At 35.3% G+C, this 20433-nt stretch overlaps 1 protein-coding gene and 1 pseudogene across 1 annotated transcript; one reads left to right on the top strand and one right to left on the bottom strand.

Moving 5' to 3' along the window:
* Positions 1-559: 559 nt before the first annotated feature.
* On the bottom strand, positions 560-17618 carry LOC128244420 (RNA polymerase I-specific transcription initiation factor RRN3-like). Its single transcript, XM_052962431.1, has 15 exons — positions 17356-17618; positions 17026-17082; positions 15538-15630; positions 15003-15132; positions 14497-14611; positions 13105-13279; positions 12120-12191; positions 11338-11431; positions 10726-10856; positions 8010-8140; positions 6896-7068; positions 5807-5915; positions 4661-4789; positions 3023-3098; positions 560-2102 (listed from the first exon to the last, which is right to left on the bottom strand). Exons 1-15 carry the CDS (start codon positions 17401-17403, stop codon positions 1956-1958), a joined length of 1680 nt encoding a protein of 559 aa, XP_052818391.1. The 5' UTR covers positions 17404-17618; the 3' UTR covers positions 560-1955.
* A 1601-nt stretch (positions 17619-19219) lies between these two features.
* On the top strand, positions 19220-19927 carry LOC128205607 (thyroxine 5-deiodinase-like; annotated as a pseudogene).
* The last annotated feature ends 506 nt before the right edge of the window (positions 19928-20433 follow it).

The raw sequence follows: 20433 nt of genomic DNA on the forward strand, positions 1-20433 counted from the left end.
TGCAGAATAAGGACACGGTGCTGCAGAATAAGGACAGGGTGCTGCAGAATAAGGACAGGGTGCTGCAGAATAAGGACAGGGTGCTGCAGAATAAGGACAGGGTGCTGCAGAATAAGGACAGGGTGCTGCAGAATAAGGAAAGGGTGCTGCAGAATAAGGACAGGGGGCTGCAGAATAAGGACAGGGGGCTACAGAAAAGGGAAAGGGTGCTGAGGGACAAAAGGTCACATTGTATCGGGCAGAAAATAATTAAATCATTATTAATTTCATAGAAAATGTTAAAAATTGTGCTTATTTGAAGCAATATTAGGTTTCAACTTCTTAATATGTATTTTTTTTTTTAAATTTCATAATCATATATAAAGTTGTTATCAAAACAAAAGAAATATTTGATTATCTTAAGCATTTAATTCTTACTTTCAATTGAAGGACAGGGTGCAGCACCCTACCATTACTGTCAAGCTAAAACCTTTAAGCATGCCACATTTCTATCAAGTTTCGTGTAAAGGTCAATTACTAACTATATTAAAATGACAATAAAACTATTTGTATCATTTATTTAAACAAATGTAAAGACATATAACAACACATTAAAATTCTTTTCAAAATATATCACCCCTAATTTTATTCTATATCCATTTCATCCATAACTTCAATATGAGTAAGATAATTAAAGACATTTTCTTTACCTTTAGTCTTTCAATACAGTTTTAACATGTTCATGAAACCATGAAAAGATCATTAAATCATGGTTTTGATAATAAGAATCATTTCTTCATTTGACAAGTTCACAACAGCTATGAATTTATCAAAATAAAGTAGGGATGCTAACGAATATTCAAATATTAGATGAAATGTTTGGTATTCGAATGTCAAAATCGGTTTTTGAATATTTGATTTTTTGTTACTGAATAAATAGAATAGTTATAAATGTTTTGAATATCACTCTGTTGCTGTGTATATAAAAAGTTGTTTGTCTTGTTTTAAAGCGATTTGCCCATAACACCAGAGGTGTGAATGTGATGACAATACACTATACACACGTCATATGTCAGTAAGGGACATATCGTCGGGTACTATAAAAATATTTTACAACAACTGGCTTTAAGACAAATGACACAAAAAATATATTTCTGTTCTTAATATTAAAGTGTATAAAGATACATTTTTTCTACTGATGAGTCAAACTCCACATATGGTGCTATTTATTATTTCACTAGTTCCTGAGTTGGTTCAGTTTTTCCATAGATTGATATATTTAGTAGAGGTCTATCCCAGAACGAGGCTGCTCGTCCTACAAAAACACCCTCCATTGGCTTATTACGCCATTTGATAAGGAATCCATCTAATTTCACATTGTTTACAAATATGAAGGCAGTGGAATTGAAATTATTCGATTTTTGTTTATGTTTGTTCATAATGTATTGTGGCATACTGGCTATGACAAAGTTGGTTAAAATGCCTCAGCTATTATTTTAGCGAATAATCATAATAATTTACTACAACTTCTAAAAGATGTATTTAAATAATCAAATATTCAGTTTGCATCCCTAAAATAAAGTAATTCAGAAGTCAATCATTTATCTTATTCCATTCCAGAATTGACCTCAATGCAAAATGAATAAATGCTTATGATTAAAGCTGCACTCACAGATTGACCGTTTTGACTGACTTTTTTATTTTTGTCTTGGAATGAGCCAATTTTTAATATTTATGTTAAAAAGTTGATGTTTTATGGCTAAAAGCGTTACTAACGCTTTAAGAAAATTGGAAATTTTGGACATTTTTCTTACAAATGAGATCAGTTCTACTATGGGTTATCTTATATAACTTAATTTAATGCATTGCTGCCAAAATCAGCTGATTCTGAGACAATTCATTTTTTTTAAAAAGTCAAAACTGTCAATCTGTTAGAAGGCAGCTTAAATTGCTGAAAACTTTTATCTTTCTAAACTTCATGTCATATCAATAAAGCCCGGAGATGTTCCATAACTCATTAAATCAACATTTGACTTGTCAACATAACTTCCTGGAGCGGTTGCCATGGCAACATGTTTTGATGACATCACATCCTCCGTGAACATTTCATCATCATCTTCTTCCTGAAAATTTAAAATAAAAATAAAATAAAAAGGTAACATCACTGTAATTATTCCTCAGGGAATATAACTTGAACAAATCCTTTATATAGCTCTTTATTGACATTTCGGCCTTTCATATGTGCATTGAAAAAAGTTTGCATTAAATTTTGAAAAGTTTCTTAACTAAATCTGTACCTCTCTGAACAATCACTGATGCGGAAAAAAAAATATGTACAAAATAAGAAAAGTTTGATTTCTAGAAATTATAAATGTTTAAACAATGTTTAAAACTTCAAATGCAACAAAGCTTTATTAAGAGTGATCCCTTTACAAGAACAGAGAATTGATCCATCTTTTTCAATGCATTTCAAAAACTATTTATTTGGCATACATCATACATCAAGGCAATAACCAAGAAAATCTCTCAGAGACAATTACTTTTAAATCAGTTTGAACATCTCGATTTTGAAATGATGTGAAACAAGAACTTGAGAATGTGGTCCTGTACTGAGGTGAAATTGTGAGAAAAAAACCCACTTGATTACCTTGGTGACCATAAGGCCAAAATCAAAATCGATTGTCAAGCCATTTTCATAAATTTGTGGCTTTATTTAAATGTTTACAAGTCCACTTAACTATGAACAGGAATCAATGGCAAATCTTATGCTGTGTTTTGCTTATTAACAAGTCATATTTCAATGATAGGTTTGATTTTTAGCCAAATAATTTATACCATACTGTTATTCTACATTAGGTTCCATTTTTAGAGAATACCATGACATAGCGAAAATCGATGCTGATACTTTGCAATTGATTATCGGCAACCTCAGTTGGGCTGCAGGCCAGAAATCAAACACAGGAAGCCTTTTATCAGAAGCAATGACATAATCACAACACTAACTGGAAAAAGCTTTGACAATCATACAGTAAACCCTGCTTACCTCAGCGGAGTCCTCATCCTCAAAGTCCACACAGCGGTCATACGTTCTATATTGGTCCTCTATGTAATGCTTTGACCTGTAGTAAAGAAATGAACAAGTTTAGTTTATTATATACTTATTTCTTCTAGCTTGATTTTGACAAAAGCTGACAGTGTTTTTATCCGTCCTTAAAGGGGCTGTTCACAGATAGCGAAAAAAGAAAGAAAATTGTCGAAAAATGACATAAACTTGGCATCGTTGTGTACAATGCATTGAAACTTACTAACTGAAGTACCACATAGCTTACAAGTTATTTAAGTTTAGCAGTTATTTCGTATTTTTCCATTAAAAAAGATGACTGGGTATGTCTACCAGGTAGAATTCATTCCTTGGCTAGTCGGTGTTATCACATGATATTACTGAGTAAGGTGTATAGCTTTATTATGTCACCTGATTAGAATAAGCCTTAATAGCTCAGTGAGTTAGACGCTGGTCTTCAATTTTGGTGACGCAGGTTCGAACCCGGTCTCCGACACAATTTTTTTTTTACATTTTGGTACTTTTTTTTACAATTATGATATCAAAGCGTAACACATTCTAATAGATAATTGTCCTGAGATTCGTTACAGAAAAAACCTTTTTTTGGTGCCAATCTGTGCATCCTTTAAGAGGATGGTGGCAGGGACCTTGGACAGGAAAAACAACATTGTTTTGGCAAAAAGGGGAAAAATGAAAACATGATTCATATAATGTTAAACTTGTTTTAAAACCTATTGACTTACACTGAAGGGCACTATCTAGCTAAATTTGCTAAATGTTAAGAGGTCAGTGCTGGTCTTAAAAAAAAGGCCCTTCTTTTTAAAAGGCATTTTTTTTACCTAAGTAGGGAAAATCCCCAACTTTTTCATGAGGGAAATGACGCCGAATTTCCCCCCAAAATACACAGGTTGAAAACATAATTATATAATAACTCTAAGTGCTTTTCCAAAGGGTAGAAACCACTACTGGCGTCCATTTGGAGAGGCCATAAGAAAGTACCCCTGTTGGGGATCAACCTCATAACCTTATGGGAAAATATTAAGGCATGAGCTTGTCTCAAAAGTTGGGTTAGGGAAGGAGCTATTTAAGATACATGTACAACCAAACTTACAAGACTAAAATAAGAGAAGACTTCATTAACTCAAAACATCTCAGATGACTGGTTTAAGCCAGACCAACATAGCACTATTTCAAAGTGCTCCTCAAAAGCGCTCCTTACTTAACCAATGACCTAACTGAATATAGGGAGGTGCCACTCTCAATTTACCTACTGTGTATAGATTTTATTTTTTTAGCTTTTAATAACAAACGGTTCAACAACTTGCTGCAAGTATTTCAAGTAATCTGGTCGGTTACCGGCATTCTGCAGTTATTGCCTAATTAAGCAAAAACATTAAATGATTGGTGAATGCTAAGAGATTTACTGTGATTTAGTAATCTCATAAGGTTGGTAAACCATGTTTTCTGCACCTTTCTTTCAAATTAAACTCAGTATCCTTCATAAAAAACATTGTTGTTGACATTAAATAACCATTTTTGGTTTATCAAAACATTTGTATCAATTGTGGTAAATTTTATTTGGGAGTAAGAGTGCATCTTTAATCGTCAAAGACGACTCACCTATCAAGGAGATAAGGGTCAAAGGGGAAGTATGCCTCTAAGACCTTCTGTGTTCCGTCACTGACCACGGGTATAAAAGAGCGGGCATTCTGCTGTATGATATGGTCACAGAACGCTAGTTGGTGCTGCCTGGAGAAAGCAAAATCATTGTCAAAATGTGGTGTAATTTAACAATGAGCTGATTGTTCAGAACTTTGAACCTGACAACATGAAAAATATTTGATGTGCTCACATACTTATATATTAATATGGTACGGCTGAAACAGTTGTCTAAAATCTTGTCAGATCTCTTGCAGACCATAAATGTATCAATGAAATGACAGAGCAATAAAGATTTAAAAGTTAACAATGATGACATTAACAATACTGTGAATTTTAACAAACTTCCAAACAATTAACCTATTGTGTGCTTAATTTTGAGCTAAGATCCACAATTAATAATAGTTTGTTTCTCTACCGACATTTAAGTTGTGGATGGGTAAGAAAGTTTTTTCTTTTCAGCCATAAGGCCTGGGCCTGCACATCAATTTGCCCTTTCTTTTTAGAAAAATGTAAAAATGAAATCAATTGATTAGGATAAACTACTCTAAAGTCTTTATTTGTCTTTAATTTTCTAAACCTATTTTTCCCTCTTGATACATGCCAAAACGCAATATTTGCGCTATGCTTTCATGGCCCCCAGCCCCCCTCTAATTTTGTGCCTGCACATCAAACTGGCTTTAGCTACACCCCTACTTTTGTTCTTACAATTTAACCTCACGACTCATTTTTTTTTTTTATTAATATTAGGCCAAAAACAATATTATATGCGGCTATTTTTTTTCAATTGGTCGGGAAACTATTTCTAATTGAGGCTTCAACAATTTTTTACGAAGTGATTTCCATATTACTAGTAACCTGGAAAAAATAGTAAGTTATTTTTCCTTGAAATTTAAATATCATTTTAATGTTAACAATTTTCAACAAAATAAATGAAATGAAGTCACTCAAAAAGCTCAGTTTAAATACTCTAGTAGTGATTTAACACAGAAAGTGCAATTTTGTGCTTAATAATTTTCTTATCAAAATCAATGCCATAATTAGACATTTATAAAATACCAAATGAAACGTATGTTCATTCATTCTATATGACTTGTATGAACTTACCTGCATATTGACGCAAATGTCTTCACTATGAGAGGAAGGCAGACTTTCAGAGGGTTAAGACGACTCTGAATCAGGTGCTGTATTTGTAGGTTTTCTGCCCATTTTAAACCTGAATTCAGAAACATAATTTAGCTTTAGTCATATTTTATAGTTGTTCATACATGTTATAGACAAATTCCCTAGTGATTTTTAACAACAAAACCATCACAGAAATAATTTGATAGCGTTTTTTGTCTCAGGTGCGGTATATTTGAATGCCATAAACATAAAGAAGCTGACCATTGGTCATATTTTTGTAGCATTAAAGGGACTAGACACCAGATAATTGCAAGAAAAAAAGTAAATTATCAAAAACATGACATCATTTTGTACGACGCATTGAACCTTACTAACTGGCGTAACACATCGCTTATGACACATGCATCTTTTAATAGCAGTTTTTGTGCAAATACTGTATTTGCTGATTTTTAGACCATCTGGAGTCTAGCCCCTTAAATGTGTTTTGTAATCATTATATTTAATTCAGATATTAGCATTTTGCATCATATTGGGAACAGACTCACTTTAACAATTTCATGTGAATGGTAACTGATATATGACCGTATCTAATCCAGTCATATTGTGACCAAATTTCACATAATTGTGCACTTTGGGTTAAAATTATGAAACTTTGCCTGGTGATATATATGACCATATATGTCAACATAATATGGAGTATACAGTCAAAACTTGCTATGGCCATCTCTGATTTCTGGATTTTCCTGTTGTGTTAATTTTTTGTTGTGTTTGCCAAAGAATTACGATCGCAGCATTCCTCGAAAGAAATGCAGCAGAAACTCGATAAGAATCTCACATGAAATTGATTTTGTATAAATTACCAACCTAATTGGCTATGATGGCTCTAAAACACCAATTTGTTTTTGGAAGGGGGGGGGGGGGGGGGGGGGGGGGTTGATTGAGGTTCTAACTTTTTGGAACCCTGCATGGACTGATTTGTTTGTTGAATCTGGCATGGGCATGTATGCTGGAAAACCCATAACCTTTCAATTCAGATTACAACCATTTAAGTACATGTGTAAATGTTGTTACCTTTTCTTGTTTCAAACATTTCCTTTTGCCTAAAGGCGAACACATAGAAGACTGCCTGGCACACAGAGTAGAAGGGTCCATGGTGTTTGATGTCAGCCATTACACTGTCCAAGCATGTCTGGGTATAGTTGTGTGCCCACGTCATCATAAGCTCCAATGTACGCATCACCGTCCTTGAAACAATTTGTTTTTTGTAAATGGTAAAGTCAACTCTTAAAGCTGCAATCTCGAAGACCGTTTTACCAAGTTTTTTATTTTTATTTTTTGATTAAGAATGATCCAATTTTTTCTAAATGTCTGAGAACCTGTGATATAAGACTGCTGACAAAGGTGCAGATTGCAATTTCACATATTCACGTTGGAAAATTGATTTTTTATGCCAAAAAACCCATTTTTCGAACTTTGATATTAATAAAGAAATCATACACACATGATCCGAGCTAAATAAATTCAACATCTTTAATTCAAACGCATTTATTTAAGAATGATTATGAAACAAGTTATAACAACATTATATTAGTCACTCTCATTGGCACAATGTTACATATTTTATTGAGAAATTTTACATATTTGTTTTGCTTTATTTCGTACTGCTATTAAGCGATATTTTGAAAATACCAAGAGAGTTATGTTTAAAGAAATGTTGAACAATCAGTTTGACCAAACAGCCCGTAAGCACAGTAATTAAACAAGATCAATATATGAATTTTAAATCCTTCACCACTTTTCTTTATATATATATATATATTTGTGATGTTCTGATGATCCATTAAAATAAAAAATTGTTTGTTTGGGCTTGAAATAGGCTACATTCACATGACTCTCATTTTTTGTGCTCAGTTAATTTCCACCAGTTTTCTACTTTTAGTTAATTTAAACATTTTGAAGTGTTCAGATTTTATCGTTAGCAATATGGCCGGAAGCAAAAACAACACTTAATAGCTTCAACCATACATGTAACATAAGCATTGTTAAGGATTACAAGTTATTGTACAAGAATAAAACTACAATTAAGGTATTGTCAAAAACCGATTGTTCCATAGATAATCAGTTGCTTGAGTGGAACTGATTTTCAATAGTCAAACTGGAACTGATTCCCAACACTAATATGTACCGTATATTGATGAACTTGGCCCGTGCCAGCAGGGAACCCATGTAGGTAACGGCCGTCTGTCTGTACACAGAATGAACATTCGGGTTTTGGACTCGCTTCCATAAGTAGTCAAGGAAACCATCGCACAGCTCCTGTAGAAGTAAACGTAATTGGGGAAATAAAATATGCAACAAACATTACACTTGTTATACTGATACGTCCAAAATCAGAGTTACACAATGAATACACTAGTGTTGAGAATCTCTTACTGTTTTGAGACTGCCTAGGTAGGAATTGGTGAACACTTACTGTTTTGAGACTGCCTAGGTAGGAATTGGTGAACACTTACTGCTTTGAGACTGCCTAGGTAGGAATTGGTGAACACTTACTGTTTTGAGACTGCCTAGGTAGGAATTGGTGAACACTTACTGTTTTGAGACTGCCTAGGTAGGAATTGGTGAACACTTACTGTTTTGAGACTGCCTAGGTAGGAATTGGTGAACACTTACTGTTTTGAGACTGCCTAGGTAGGAATTCGTGAACACTTACTGTTTTGAGACTGCCTAGGTAGGAAATGGTGAACACTTACTGTTTTGAGACTTGCCAAGGAAGGAAATGGTTAACACTTACTGTTTTGAGACTTGCCAAGGAAGGAAATGGTTAACACTTACTGTTTTGAGACTTGCCAAGGAAGGAAATGGTTAACACTTACTGTTTTGAGACTTGCCAAGGAAGGAATTGGTAAACTCTTACTGTTTTGAGACTTGCCAAGGAAGGAAATGATGAACACTTACTGTTTTGAGACTTGCCAAGGAAGGAAATGATGAACACTTACTGTTTTGAGACTTGCCAAGGTAGAGCATGGTTAACACTTACTGTTTTGAGACTTGCCAAGGTAGAGTATGGTGTTTTTAGACTTGCCAAGGAAGGAAATGGTTAACATTTACTGTTTTGAGACTGTCAAGGTAGAAAATTGTAAAAACTATCTGTTTCGAAACTGCCTAGGTAGCTCTTACTGTTTTGAGACTGCCTAGGTAGGAATTGGTGAACTCTTACTGTTTTGAGACTGCCTAGGTAGGAATTGGTGAACACTTACTGTTTTGAGACTGCCTAGGTAGGAATTGGTGAACACTTACTGTTTTGAGACTGCCTAGGTAGGAATTGGTGAACACTTACTGTTTTGAGACTGCCTAGGTAGGAATTGGTGAACTCTTACTGTTTTGAGACTGCCTAGGTAGGAATTGGTAAACTCTTACTGTTTTGAGACTTGCCAAGAAAGAAAACGATGAACACTTACTGTTTTGAGACTGCCTAGGTAGGAAATGGTGAACACTTACTGTTTTGAGACTGCCTAGGTAGGAATTGGTGAACACTTACTGTTTTGAGACTGCCTAGGTAGGAATTGGTAAACTCTTACTGTTTTGAGACTTGCCAAGAAAGAAAATGATGAACACTTACTGTTTTGAGACTGCCTAGGTAGGAATTGGTGAACACTTACTGTTTTGAGACTGCCTAGGTAGGAATTGGTGAACACTTACTGTTTTGAGACTGCCTAGGTAGGAATTGGTAAACTCTTACTGTTTTGAGACTTGCCAAGAAAGAAAATGATGAACACTTACTGTTTTGAGACTGCCTAGGTAGGAAATGGTGAACACTTACTGTTTTGAGACTGCCTAGGTAGGAATTGGTGAACACTTACTGTTTTGAGACTGCCTAGGTAGGAATTGGTAAACTCTTACTGTTTTGAGACTTGCCAAGAAAGAAAATGATGAACACTTACTGTTTTGAGACTGCCTAGGTAGGAATTGGTGAACACTTACTGTTTTGAGACTGCCTAGGTAGGAATTGGTGAACACTTACTGTTTTGAGACTGCCTAGGTAGGAATTGGTAAACTCTTACTGTTTTGAGACTTGCCAAGGAAGGAAATGATGAACACTTACTGTTTTGAGACTGCCTAGGTAGGAAATGGTGAACACTTACTGTTTTGAGACTGCCTAGGTAGGAAATGGTGAACACTTACTGTTTTGAGACTGCCTAGGTAGGAATTGGTGAACACTTACTGTTTTGAGACTGCCTAGGTAGGAATTGGTGAACACTTACTGTTTTGAGACTGCCTAGGTAGGAATTGGTGAACTCTTACTGTTTTGAGACTGCCTAGGTAGGAATTGGTAAACACTTACTGTTTTGAGACTGCCTAGGTAGGAATTGGTGAACACTTACTGTTTTGAGACTGCCTAGGTAGGAATTGGTGAACACTTACTGTTTTGAGACTGCCTAGGTAGGAATTGGTGAACTCTTACTGTTTTGAGACTACCTAGGTAGGAATTGGTGAACACTTACTGTTTTGAGACTGCCTGGGTAGGAAATGGTGAACACTTACTGTTTTGAGACTGCCTGGGTAGGAATTGGTGAACTCTTACTGTTTTGAGACTGCCTAGGTAGGAATTGGTTAACACTTACTGTTTTGAGACTGCCTAGGTAGGAAATGGTGAACACTTACTGTTTTGAGACTGCCTAGGTAGGAATTGGTGAACACTTACTGTTTTGAGACTGCCTAGGTAGGCAATTGTAAAACTAACCTTTTTGAAACTAGCCACATATTAAATAGTAAACACTTGTTTTGAGACTAGCCTTGTAGGAAATGGTGAACACTTACTCTATGTAGAATGGCACGGAAGAAAACTGTAAACACTTACTAAATTAGAACTAGTCATGTAGGAAATGGTAAACACTTACTGTTTTTAGACTGGCGAGGTAAAACATGACAAATTGTGTGTGTGAACAGGCATAGGTGGGCAGGATGATCTTCTCAAACACGTATAACATCTCCCGATAGAAACGCTTTGTACACTCCCAGTTCAGCTCACCTGTTTTAATGAGGAATTTAATAACAATCATATCTCGAATGAAAAATAAAGGATTTTATATTCACGATTTATCAACTACCGGAGTTACCAATTTACCAGTTGCCACATCACAAAAATTTATTGACTGAAAACATATCACGATAATGTGTGAAAGAATTCTTTGGACATTTTTAAAATCAGACTTTTGAAACAGTCTTTTGAAACGGCCTTTTTTGTTGTTGGTTTTTAGGGGGGGTATATTTTTATTTATTGACGAGCCCAGACCGATTGAGACTTCAAACTTTGAGAAGCCCTGGCACAATTCCATCAACAGCAATGACACCAAGACTATGAAAATACCTTGACTTCTTTTCTTTGAAAGGCGAGCTAAAATAAGAAAATATACTCCTATTTTGTTTAATCTTAGTAAAACTCACTAGCTCAATGTTTGACCATTTATCCATATACCTGCATAAAAGGAAATAAAGTTACAATTGTTTACCATTGTTAAAGCAGACAGACTTGATATATTCATACAACAGCACCATCATAATGTCTAGCTTCTCAGCCGCTTCGTGGCATGAGCTTGTCTCATCCTACAAAAAAGCAATATATTTTGAACATGTGTATCCATTCAAAATTGAATGTAATACTATTACGTATAAAAGAGTGTTCTTTCCCACTTGTTTCCCACTTTTAAGGGAATGGTGGAGAGTTCATAAGATATCTTACGTGAAAAAAAAACATTTCTGTATGTTAAAAATATATCTCACACATGAAAGGGCTAGACACCAGATGATACAATTTTGCAAGAAAAAAAGAAAAGAAAAAATGTAAAAAACATACCGGTACATAAAATTGATATCGTTGTTTACAGCGCATTAATGCTTATTTACTTAGGTATCACATCGCTTACAGCACATGTACCTTTTTCAATTTTTGTGTATTTTTCAAATTTACTGGTTTTGTCTCCCAAGTAAATTCCAGTAAATTTAAAAATAGGGTTGGTATATGTATCTGTACTAATCATGTGACTTTTACATGCTAAATATACACACTAAAACCTGGGAAACCATTATGTGCTATTTTTAAACGGGTAAACTTAGCTGAGAGAGCAAAATAAGATTCTTTTAATCATGTAAAATGATATATTATCAGCATGCCCTCATACTAGCTGGCCTTGACAATTCTAAGCTTGTTTTGAGAAAAAAAAAAATGTTTGCCAATTTTGAGTCCAATTGGTGTCTAGCCCCTTTCACACCATATGAAGTAAATGAGCCCTACCATGTTGAAGATCCCACTCTCCTGACTATCATCTGAGATGGTTTCCACTAGCTTACTTCTCGGCGCCTGGATCTGTTGGAATAGAAACCACACACCCTAAGGCTGCAATGATTTGATGAACAACAAAGAAAACTGATTAAAAATCGTTTTTTAAAGCTGATCTCCAAAATTGACCATTTTGAGACAACTTTTTATCAATTTGTCTTGGAATTAAACAATTTTTGCAAAAACCAGTGAATTAAGACTGATGAAAAAAGATCAAAATGCAGATGTTCATATTTACATTGAAAAATTGCTGTTTTATGCTAAAAAAAAAAGTAAATTTTTCCTAAACCGTTAGAAACGCTTATAGTCATAAAACAGTTAAATTTCGAACATAAATATGAAAGTTAATTTAGGGGTCCCATAAATGCACATTAAGTTAGTAAAGAGGGTCCCTGGCAAGACAAACGCGTCAGGGACTCAGGTTTTGCTGCATCAAAAATTCCTGACAAGAATGCTTTCAAACAAGCAACAAAAATAGGAATGAATTAAGTCAAGTTGGAATTTTGATTCAAAGCAACTAATCCTAAACTTAACACCATTTAAGTCATTGGCAAATATGTTTCCTTCTGGTGTTCTACCAACATATACATGGCAACAATGTTTTTTCTTCCGTTTTTTTTTTTCCTTTTTCCTTTGCTTTTGCATTTATACATATATTAACATGATATCTTAATTGAGCTAAGCTCATTTTAATACAATGAGTTTACACCAGAATTATCTAAATGTAGCAATTTATATCACAGTGATAATTTACAAACTGTTATGCCATTTCTTTTTGTTGATATTAGTCTGACAAAACGGGGATGGCCAATTTGTAACGATTTAATAAATTGTGGCCAAACCCTTTTTTTAAATATATATATATATATATGTTGAAATATGTGCATTCAAATGTGTTATGTTAACTTATTTATATGCGAAAATCAAAACCAACACATACATCGTAGTTGATCATCTTGTGTATAATGTGTTCCATGATGTTTTGTCGTAATGTCGGAAGATAGTATGTGGCCTGTATGAGGTTCCGTACGTAACACTCTTGTTCGTACACATGACGACCCTGCCATGGCGACAGCTCCCCTAGCAATGGGACCAACACTCCTGGTGAAGCCGCCCTGAGGTGGAGATCAGTATTATGTTAAATCAAATCTTAAAGCTGCACTCTCACAGATTTACCATTTTTAACAACTTGTTTTATATTTTTTTGTCGTAGAAAAAGCCAATTTTTGCATTATTATCATTCTGAAAACCAGTGATATGAGACTGCTGACAAAAGATTAGATCACATTTTTTATATTTGCATTAGAAAATTAAAGACAAAATGCAAAAAACATCATAAATATGAAAATCTGTGATTTGATTTTTTGTAGGCAATCTTATATCACTGGTTTCCATGCATTTGGCTCGTTCCAAGACAAAAAGTTGTCCAAACACTCACTCTGTGCGAGTGCAGCCTTAACTTACATTCACTAGTAATAATGTTTTATAAAAATATCTCAATAAATACAAAGGAAATATAATTTATTTATTATAAAGCAATGATCTTTTCCACTTCTTCTAAAACTGATGAGAAAAAATAGCAAGAAATAACTACACAATTAAAAATATATTTAGGTACATGTATAAAGTACAGTAAAGAAACAAAAAATACCAGTACTTTTTTTCCGACAGAAAACAAGGATATAGGATTGCATGCTATTTCATTGAGGAATCAGTTACGAACATTAGGCAGAATCCTTATATATACTAGCACTAGCATAAAATTTGACTATGATCTCACATGGGCAAGGGTTTAATGATGGCCTGCCAGACAGCATTTTATTTTTTTATTAGCCTTTACATAAGAACGTAATTGCCCTCATTGGAGAATGGTGTTAAAGAAATCTTCTGAACTAAGATTTAAAATTCTTAAACATCATATAATTTCCAAGTTTTTTTTTAAACTGACTATAAAAACAATAGGGTCGGCGCCCATCTCAAAGGTAGAGATGGGTTACCCAAACCAAGTGCATTTTTTTAACCCCATCAACATGTAATAAAAACTTTGTATACCAGAATAAACATGGGTACATATTTACTTACATGGGAAAAATTTGGGCGATAGCCGCAGGAGTGTGTGGGCCTGTATGAACGCCTGACTGTAAGACTGGGTCACGACAAGCAAGCTAAACCTTTTATACTAGCATAAACATGGGCTGGTAACTTACATGGGGACAATTTGGGTGATAGTCGCAGGAGAGTGTGTGCCTGTATGAACGCCCGACTGTAAGACTGGGTCACGACAAGCAAGCTAAACCTTTTATACTAGCATAAACATGGGGTGGTAACTTACATGGGGACAATTTGGGTGATAGCCCGCAGGAGGGTGTGGGCCTGAATGAATGCCCGACTGTGTGACTGGGTCATCTCCTCATTAACTGCCACCTTTCCATCCTTCTTCTTCAAATCTGAAGTATACACAAAGACATGCATGTAACATTGTAAGCATAGGGAGATACTCCAATCTGTTCCAAGTACAGCCGGCACATTAATATTTTAAGCCTACCTTTCCTACCTGTTGTTGAAAAGGATGTATCTCTGACCAAATCATTTTTTGACCAAATTTACTTACTTAAAATAGAATTTACAAAAAAAAGAATTTAGGTGATTATCATACAATTACCTTAGGTCTTTTCAAAATTAGATTATTACACATAGTAAATCAAAACAAAAGTGTGGTAAGGTTGATCCTGTGTTGTTCTATAAATCTTTTTAAAGCTTTTAACCAATGACGTTATGCTTGCCATCAAAAACAAAACTTTACAAATAATTGAAAAAATAGATGTTGCAAGTTCCTACCTGGTACAAACACGCTGATGATCATTTTCAAGCATGGCTTAAGGAAGTCTGTGTGCGTGGAGACTAGTGTTATAATGATAGACTGGTAAACTTCTATGACTGCAGGAGGCTTGCTACACCAGTTGAGTCTCTGAAATAATCAAACTTTTCATTATAATCATCGCCATCATAAGAATTTTCATCATAATCACCACCACCGTCACCATTTCCGTAGATGTCGTTAACAATGTCAGTGTTCAATTTGTGTTCAAACCTTTTATTCAACAAACCTATCAACATATTCATGAATAGCACTTTATTGATGCATTTGATAAATGTTAAAGGGTCAATGCTCCTTATGCTAGGATAGAAAGGGCATTAAAGGGAACTTGCAAAGAGTCAATGATCAATTCTTATTATGTACAAGTCACTGACAAAAGTTAAATTTACACAGTGTCACAAGCCAAGGCAATGACAACAACGACAGAGGCAATGACAATACCTCAACCTTTTTAGGTAACACAGAAAAGTAAAAATTTAGTCAAGAAAAACTTACAAGAAGGACTGAGACTAGAGCTTGGTGATTCTCTTTGTCCAGTTGAGTAACACATGGCTGTAGAGATGTCAAACACTTTAGCAGTATGCCATCCTGAAAAACAAATTAGCAAGTAAAAGTTGAATTAAATGCAAGTTAATTCTAGTATTACAATATTGTTTCAAAATTCTTGCCACCATTTTATTCCTTAGTTGAGAGAAGAGCGGGAGGTTGACCCCAATCATGTCTTCAATAATTTGAAAGATTCTTTATGTGTTCAATATACAGTCATAGTGTAGCGCGTGGAAATAATGCAGACGATCTAGGACGATCGCAGTTTCGGATTTTTTTCCAAAGTGAAAATCCACGAATTTAAGTACCCACGAAATTGTAATTTTTCGGCAAACCATGAAATTTCATGCCAACGAATATAAATGATTTCACAGTACTTGTTGGAAACAAAATTAAGATCATATCTTTATCATTATAGTGTAATGTTCATGGAATCATGTAGTCCGGAGCCCGGAAAATAATCATTTCTGTTTTAGTGAATTTTATAGAGTATTTGATTTTCGCTTTATCGCTATGATTTCTTTATAATGATTTCGTGTTTTTAATACTTATGTTATGGTTTTAGTATTAAATGTCTAAATTTAGCTAGTAAATGATTAATTAATACGAATAAGTTGTATTCTTAATTGTTTTCTTCTTTTTCGTAAGTTTGATAAACTTGACACCCCTACTCTGTAACATTAGTTATATATAATGGTTTCACCCATAGGATTTGTTAAAATGGACCATTCCATTTTGGTCACGTGATGTTAGGGTATATAAGAAGCGAAAGGCATAGAAATAGTTAGTTCGTCTCTCGACGCCGATGGGAGAACATCACGTTAATATATAGGGAAGCTTTAAAGTATATTTTTGTACTGTTAAGGGCAGGTTCTGAACTACTGGAGGCTAGGAGAATTAAAGTGAAGCATTGCGCTACAGCTTCTAGTTTCTAGGTTCGGACATCCGTGGGGTTTCTTTTTGGCCTCTTAGTAAGCCTGGATCATTGCGATACAGAAGGAACAGGGTCAATGGTTTGATTCCCGCTATACACTTAGGACTGCAGGTTTCGCTGATATACTGTGATTGGTTTTTTAAGCATTTTGTATGCTGGTCCTGTTTGAAGTTAAAGCATAGGTGTTGTGTTTCTGTTTGTGCGTTCTTGGTTTTGGGATAATTGAACATTGATTCTTGAACCATTATAATTATTTCCAATCATTTGGTTTTGTAAGCAATCATTGTTAATCACTTGTATATATTATTAATTTCATACTTAATTTTTGGGACAATGCAGTCCGAGAATAGGTTTATAGTTTAATTTAAGGTAGCGTGTCCGAGCTAGCTAAGGAAGAAACGTTACAATAATATCAGGCATCAATAATAATGTTTATGTTGTGTATTATCATATTAACATGTAAGGCTTAATAAAATACAAAATGATAACTTGTATTTTTATACCTCAATCTTTCGATCAGCAAGTTGACTCACAAAGGAGTCATAACCATTTCTTGAACCCTAAAACAGGAAAAAATGATTGGATTAGATTGAGTCAATACCACAATAAATATATGCTTCCAGATGCTGTTATCAACAAAATGTATGTGAAGGATTTGCCATTTAAATGTATGTAAAATATCCATCCACTCACATTTTTTGGACTAGGGAGAGGACATATTGCTCTATTTTTTTAAATTTGAAAAAAAATTAAAAAAAATAAAAATCATTAAATTGTTCCTTGTGCTTGACACTTATTAAAAAGAGAAAAAAAATGACAAAAACATAAAGTACCTTATTATATTTAGTCAGCAATGCGCAGAAGTCGTATTTTTCTCCCATTTTAATTTGCAACCATCCGAAAAAATGTCCGAAATTCTAAGACATGATATGACACTCGAAAATGCTGTAACAGACCAGGATACAGAAATATGTTCGAGTATAAAATATTATAAATGAATCGATATTTATCTAATGTAATGATTTATGGATTATTTTGTAGTTAAATGGAAAATATCTTAATAATACGTAAATTCGCCAAATGTTCGCAACATGCACTGTTTACTTCCTGTTTTTAAAACCAATACCGTATTGTAGTAGGCTACACTATACTACTTTTTATACTATATACAGGAACCTTTACAACCATAGATCCCTCAATACAACTAGCCTGAATTTCTTAAGAATATTTAACTTATAATAACATTACAACTAAAGTGAAGTGAATATTTAAAGTAGGGGTTGAAAAGTATTTAATCTCGGGATTAAAACGTCTAAAGGTTGAACACAGTCTTCGTTTTGAGAAGGCGCTGTTCAAAAATTCTTGGGGCTGAAAAGAAGCTCCTTAGTGAAGTAAAATAGATACAGCGTAGCTTACAAAACTAACTTCAATATATTTTTTGGTGGTAGAGCGAGTGGCTTCAGAATGGCTTAAGCCCATCGCATCCAACACAGCATTCCACGTGCAGTTGTAGACTATAAGTATCTTCCATGGCCGAGAGTGTATGATAGGTTCATTCCGACCCGAGCGTAGGGTGTTTTGCGGAAACGAGATTTACCGAGTTTCCGCAAAATACCCTGCGCGAGAGTCGGGATGAACCTATCTTACACGAGCGACTATGGTAGATGCTTTTTCTCCCACCTCAGTTAAACAAAATTAAGTAAAAATGTATTTTTTGCTGGAACTCTTTTATTTTTTGCTGGAACTCTTTTGTGCTTAATGAAAATAATTGCGTATGGATATGCGATAGCACGTGGTTGTCATGGCTATGCGCACAGTGATCCAGTTAATGTTAACAGTCAAATCGGTCTTTTTAAATAGTTCTAAGGAAAATGAAGCATTATTTCTTGAATGGTGCCTGAAAACTGTTTTATGGTGACATTTGAAGCGAGAAATAATTAATTAGCGTTCTATATATTACCATAAGACAAGATTTCCTTGATGCTACTGACGACAGTCTTCAACAAGGTAGGTAATTACAATGTAGTGACCATTAAAAAAGGAGTTCCATACGGGCGTTTTATCTTCGCCCGTGGGCAAGATAAGAATATCTTGCATGGTTAAATTATTGGATCTACTTATCTGAGGTGGGAGAAAAACGTTTCTCACCTGAGAGAAAACATGTAGTCAAATGGGGGCTGACCACTCGGTGCGCTTCGACTTGGTTCGGTTGCAATACGTCACACCTATTTTGTAATCATGTTCATGAGGGTATTTCTATTTTATATCCAGGATTGACGTGAATGATGTCATTATGTGCTATTACTTTTCTAGTTTAAACACGTGACTAGTTAAGGATAAAAACTAATGGCAAAGTAAATCAGCAGCCATGATTCTGAATATGGAATCATTCATCTGCCTTTGTGAATAAAGATTTGAAATTAAATGTCTGGTCATTTTACTGAGGTCACGTTCTGTAGGGCGAGCAATAACCTCAGACAATACGATTAGAGTAAGTAAATGTCATATAATATATACTGTGCGGGTCATTTCACTTAAGCAAACAAATGTTTGTTCATGACCTTGGTGAACTAAGTATTTTGATTAAGCAATGATTTTCTAAAGAAGAACGATATGTTACCCCATTCTTAATTCTCGTTTAATTAAAAGAGGAATAGGGAATTTAACTAGAGTATGCTTGTGTGTGCAGCAATCAGGATGGACAGGGCCACACGGTGGTGGCGCTGGTTGGTGCTGCTACCGTGGGAGGTGGTAACGCTTGTGGTGGCGCGCTTCTTCTCCCGCGGGATGGACACGTTTTACACCAAGATGTTGGGGGTCAGTTATGGAGGAGATCGGCTGGAGCGAGGCGGACTACGCCGGAAGTGTTTACTGCATCGGATACGTCCGTCATTGGTACAGGAGTAGAGTACTAGACATCGGCAAAGAGGCTCAGAGAGGAGATACAGCTCCGAACCCTAATGTGATCTCGCTTTCTGACAGAAAGTTAACTAAATTGTTAGACTTTGCAAGGGAAGGACGACCCCTTATGCTCAATTTCGGCAGTTGCACCTGACCCCCATCTTGAATCTCTCCAAGTTTAACCAACTTGTCGAAGAATTTCGCGCTCGCGCAGATTTTATCATTGTTTACAAAGAAGAGGCCCATGCAAGCGATGGCTGGAGATTTAAGAATAATTATGACATAAACGATCACCGCAGCATCAATGACCGTATGAAGGCGGCCGTGGAGCTAGCGCGGCTCCGCCCCCGGTGTCCCGTAGAGGTGGACACCATGGAGAACGTGGCAAACACAGCGTATGGCGGGCAAAACGAGAGTTTGTACGTGCTAAGGGACTGTGTGGTGGAGTATGAAGGTACACGGGGACCGGGCGGATACAAGCTTGTGGAAGTAGATCAATGGTAGCAGGAACGCTCTTAACACTCGTAACTGGTGTATGGCTAGTAACTTTGCTCCAGAACGTTTTGAACACGTTTTTGTGTTCTGTATATCAAAGGGACTCTAGCAAGGCATTTGGAAATTAATGTGTGTTATATGAAGAAACTGCACGCTTGGAATAATGATAATTAAGTCGTTATCGAAAGTTCGAATGGTATTTCATTCATATTTAAAAATATGACCGTTAATATTTGGTTTCTTCAAAAAGAAGCAATAACAGGTGGATGATTTAAATCTTTACTTAAAAAAAACGTTTACTTTCGTGGTGTTGTGATTATTTCCATAGTAACAAAGAAGAGCTGTTTGTCAAACATTATGCCCCCCCCCCCCCCTGAGCGCCATATTTTGTCAGGATTATATGGACAATTGAATGAAATTTGCATGGACCGAAATGACAGCTGATTTGTCACTGACATTGGATGCCGTCGAGGCAGCTTTAAGATTATGACTATTCAAAGTGTGAGGATAGGGTG

Source organism: Mya arenaria, chromosome 2 (assembly GCF_026914265.1).
Source record: "Mya arenaria isolate MELC-2E11 chromosome 2, ASM2691426v1".
In the NCBI taxonomy this organism is placed as follows: Eukaryota; Metazoa; Mollusca; class Bivalvia; order Myida; family Myidae; genus Mya; species Mya arenaria.

Coding starts and splice junctions, on each gene's coding strand:
- LOC128244420 (XM_052962431.1), bottom strand. CDS start 17,403: ATGGGAGAAAAATACGACTTCTGCGCATTGCTGACTAAATATAATAAG. Junction 11,432..12,119: donor AGAGTGGGATCTTCAACATG/GTAGGGCTCATT, acceptor GCTTTTTTGTAG/GATGAGACAAGCTCATGCCA. Junction 4,790..5,806: donor ACATTTGCGTCAATATGCAG/GTAAGTTCATAC, acceptor TGCTTTCTCCAG/GCAGCACCAACTAGCGTTCT.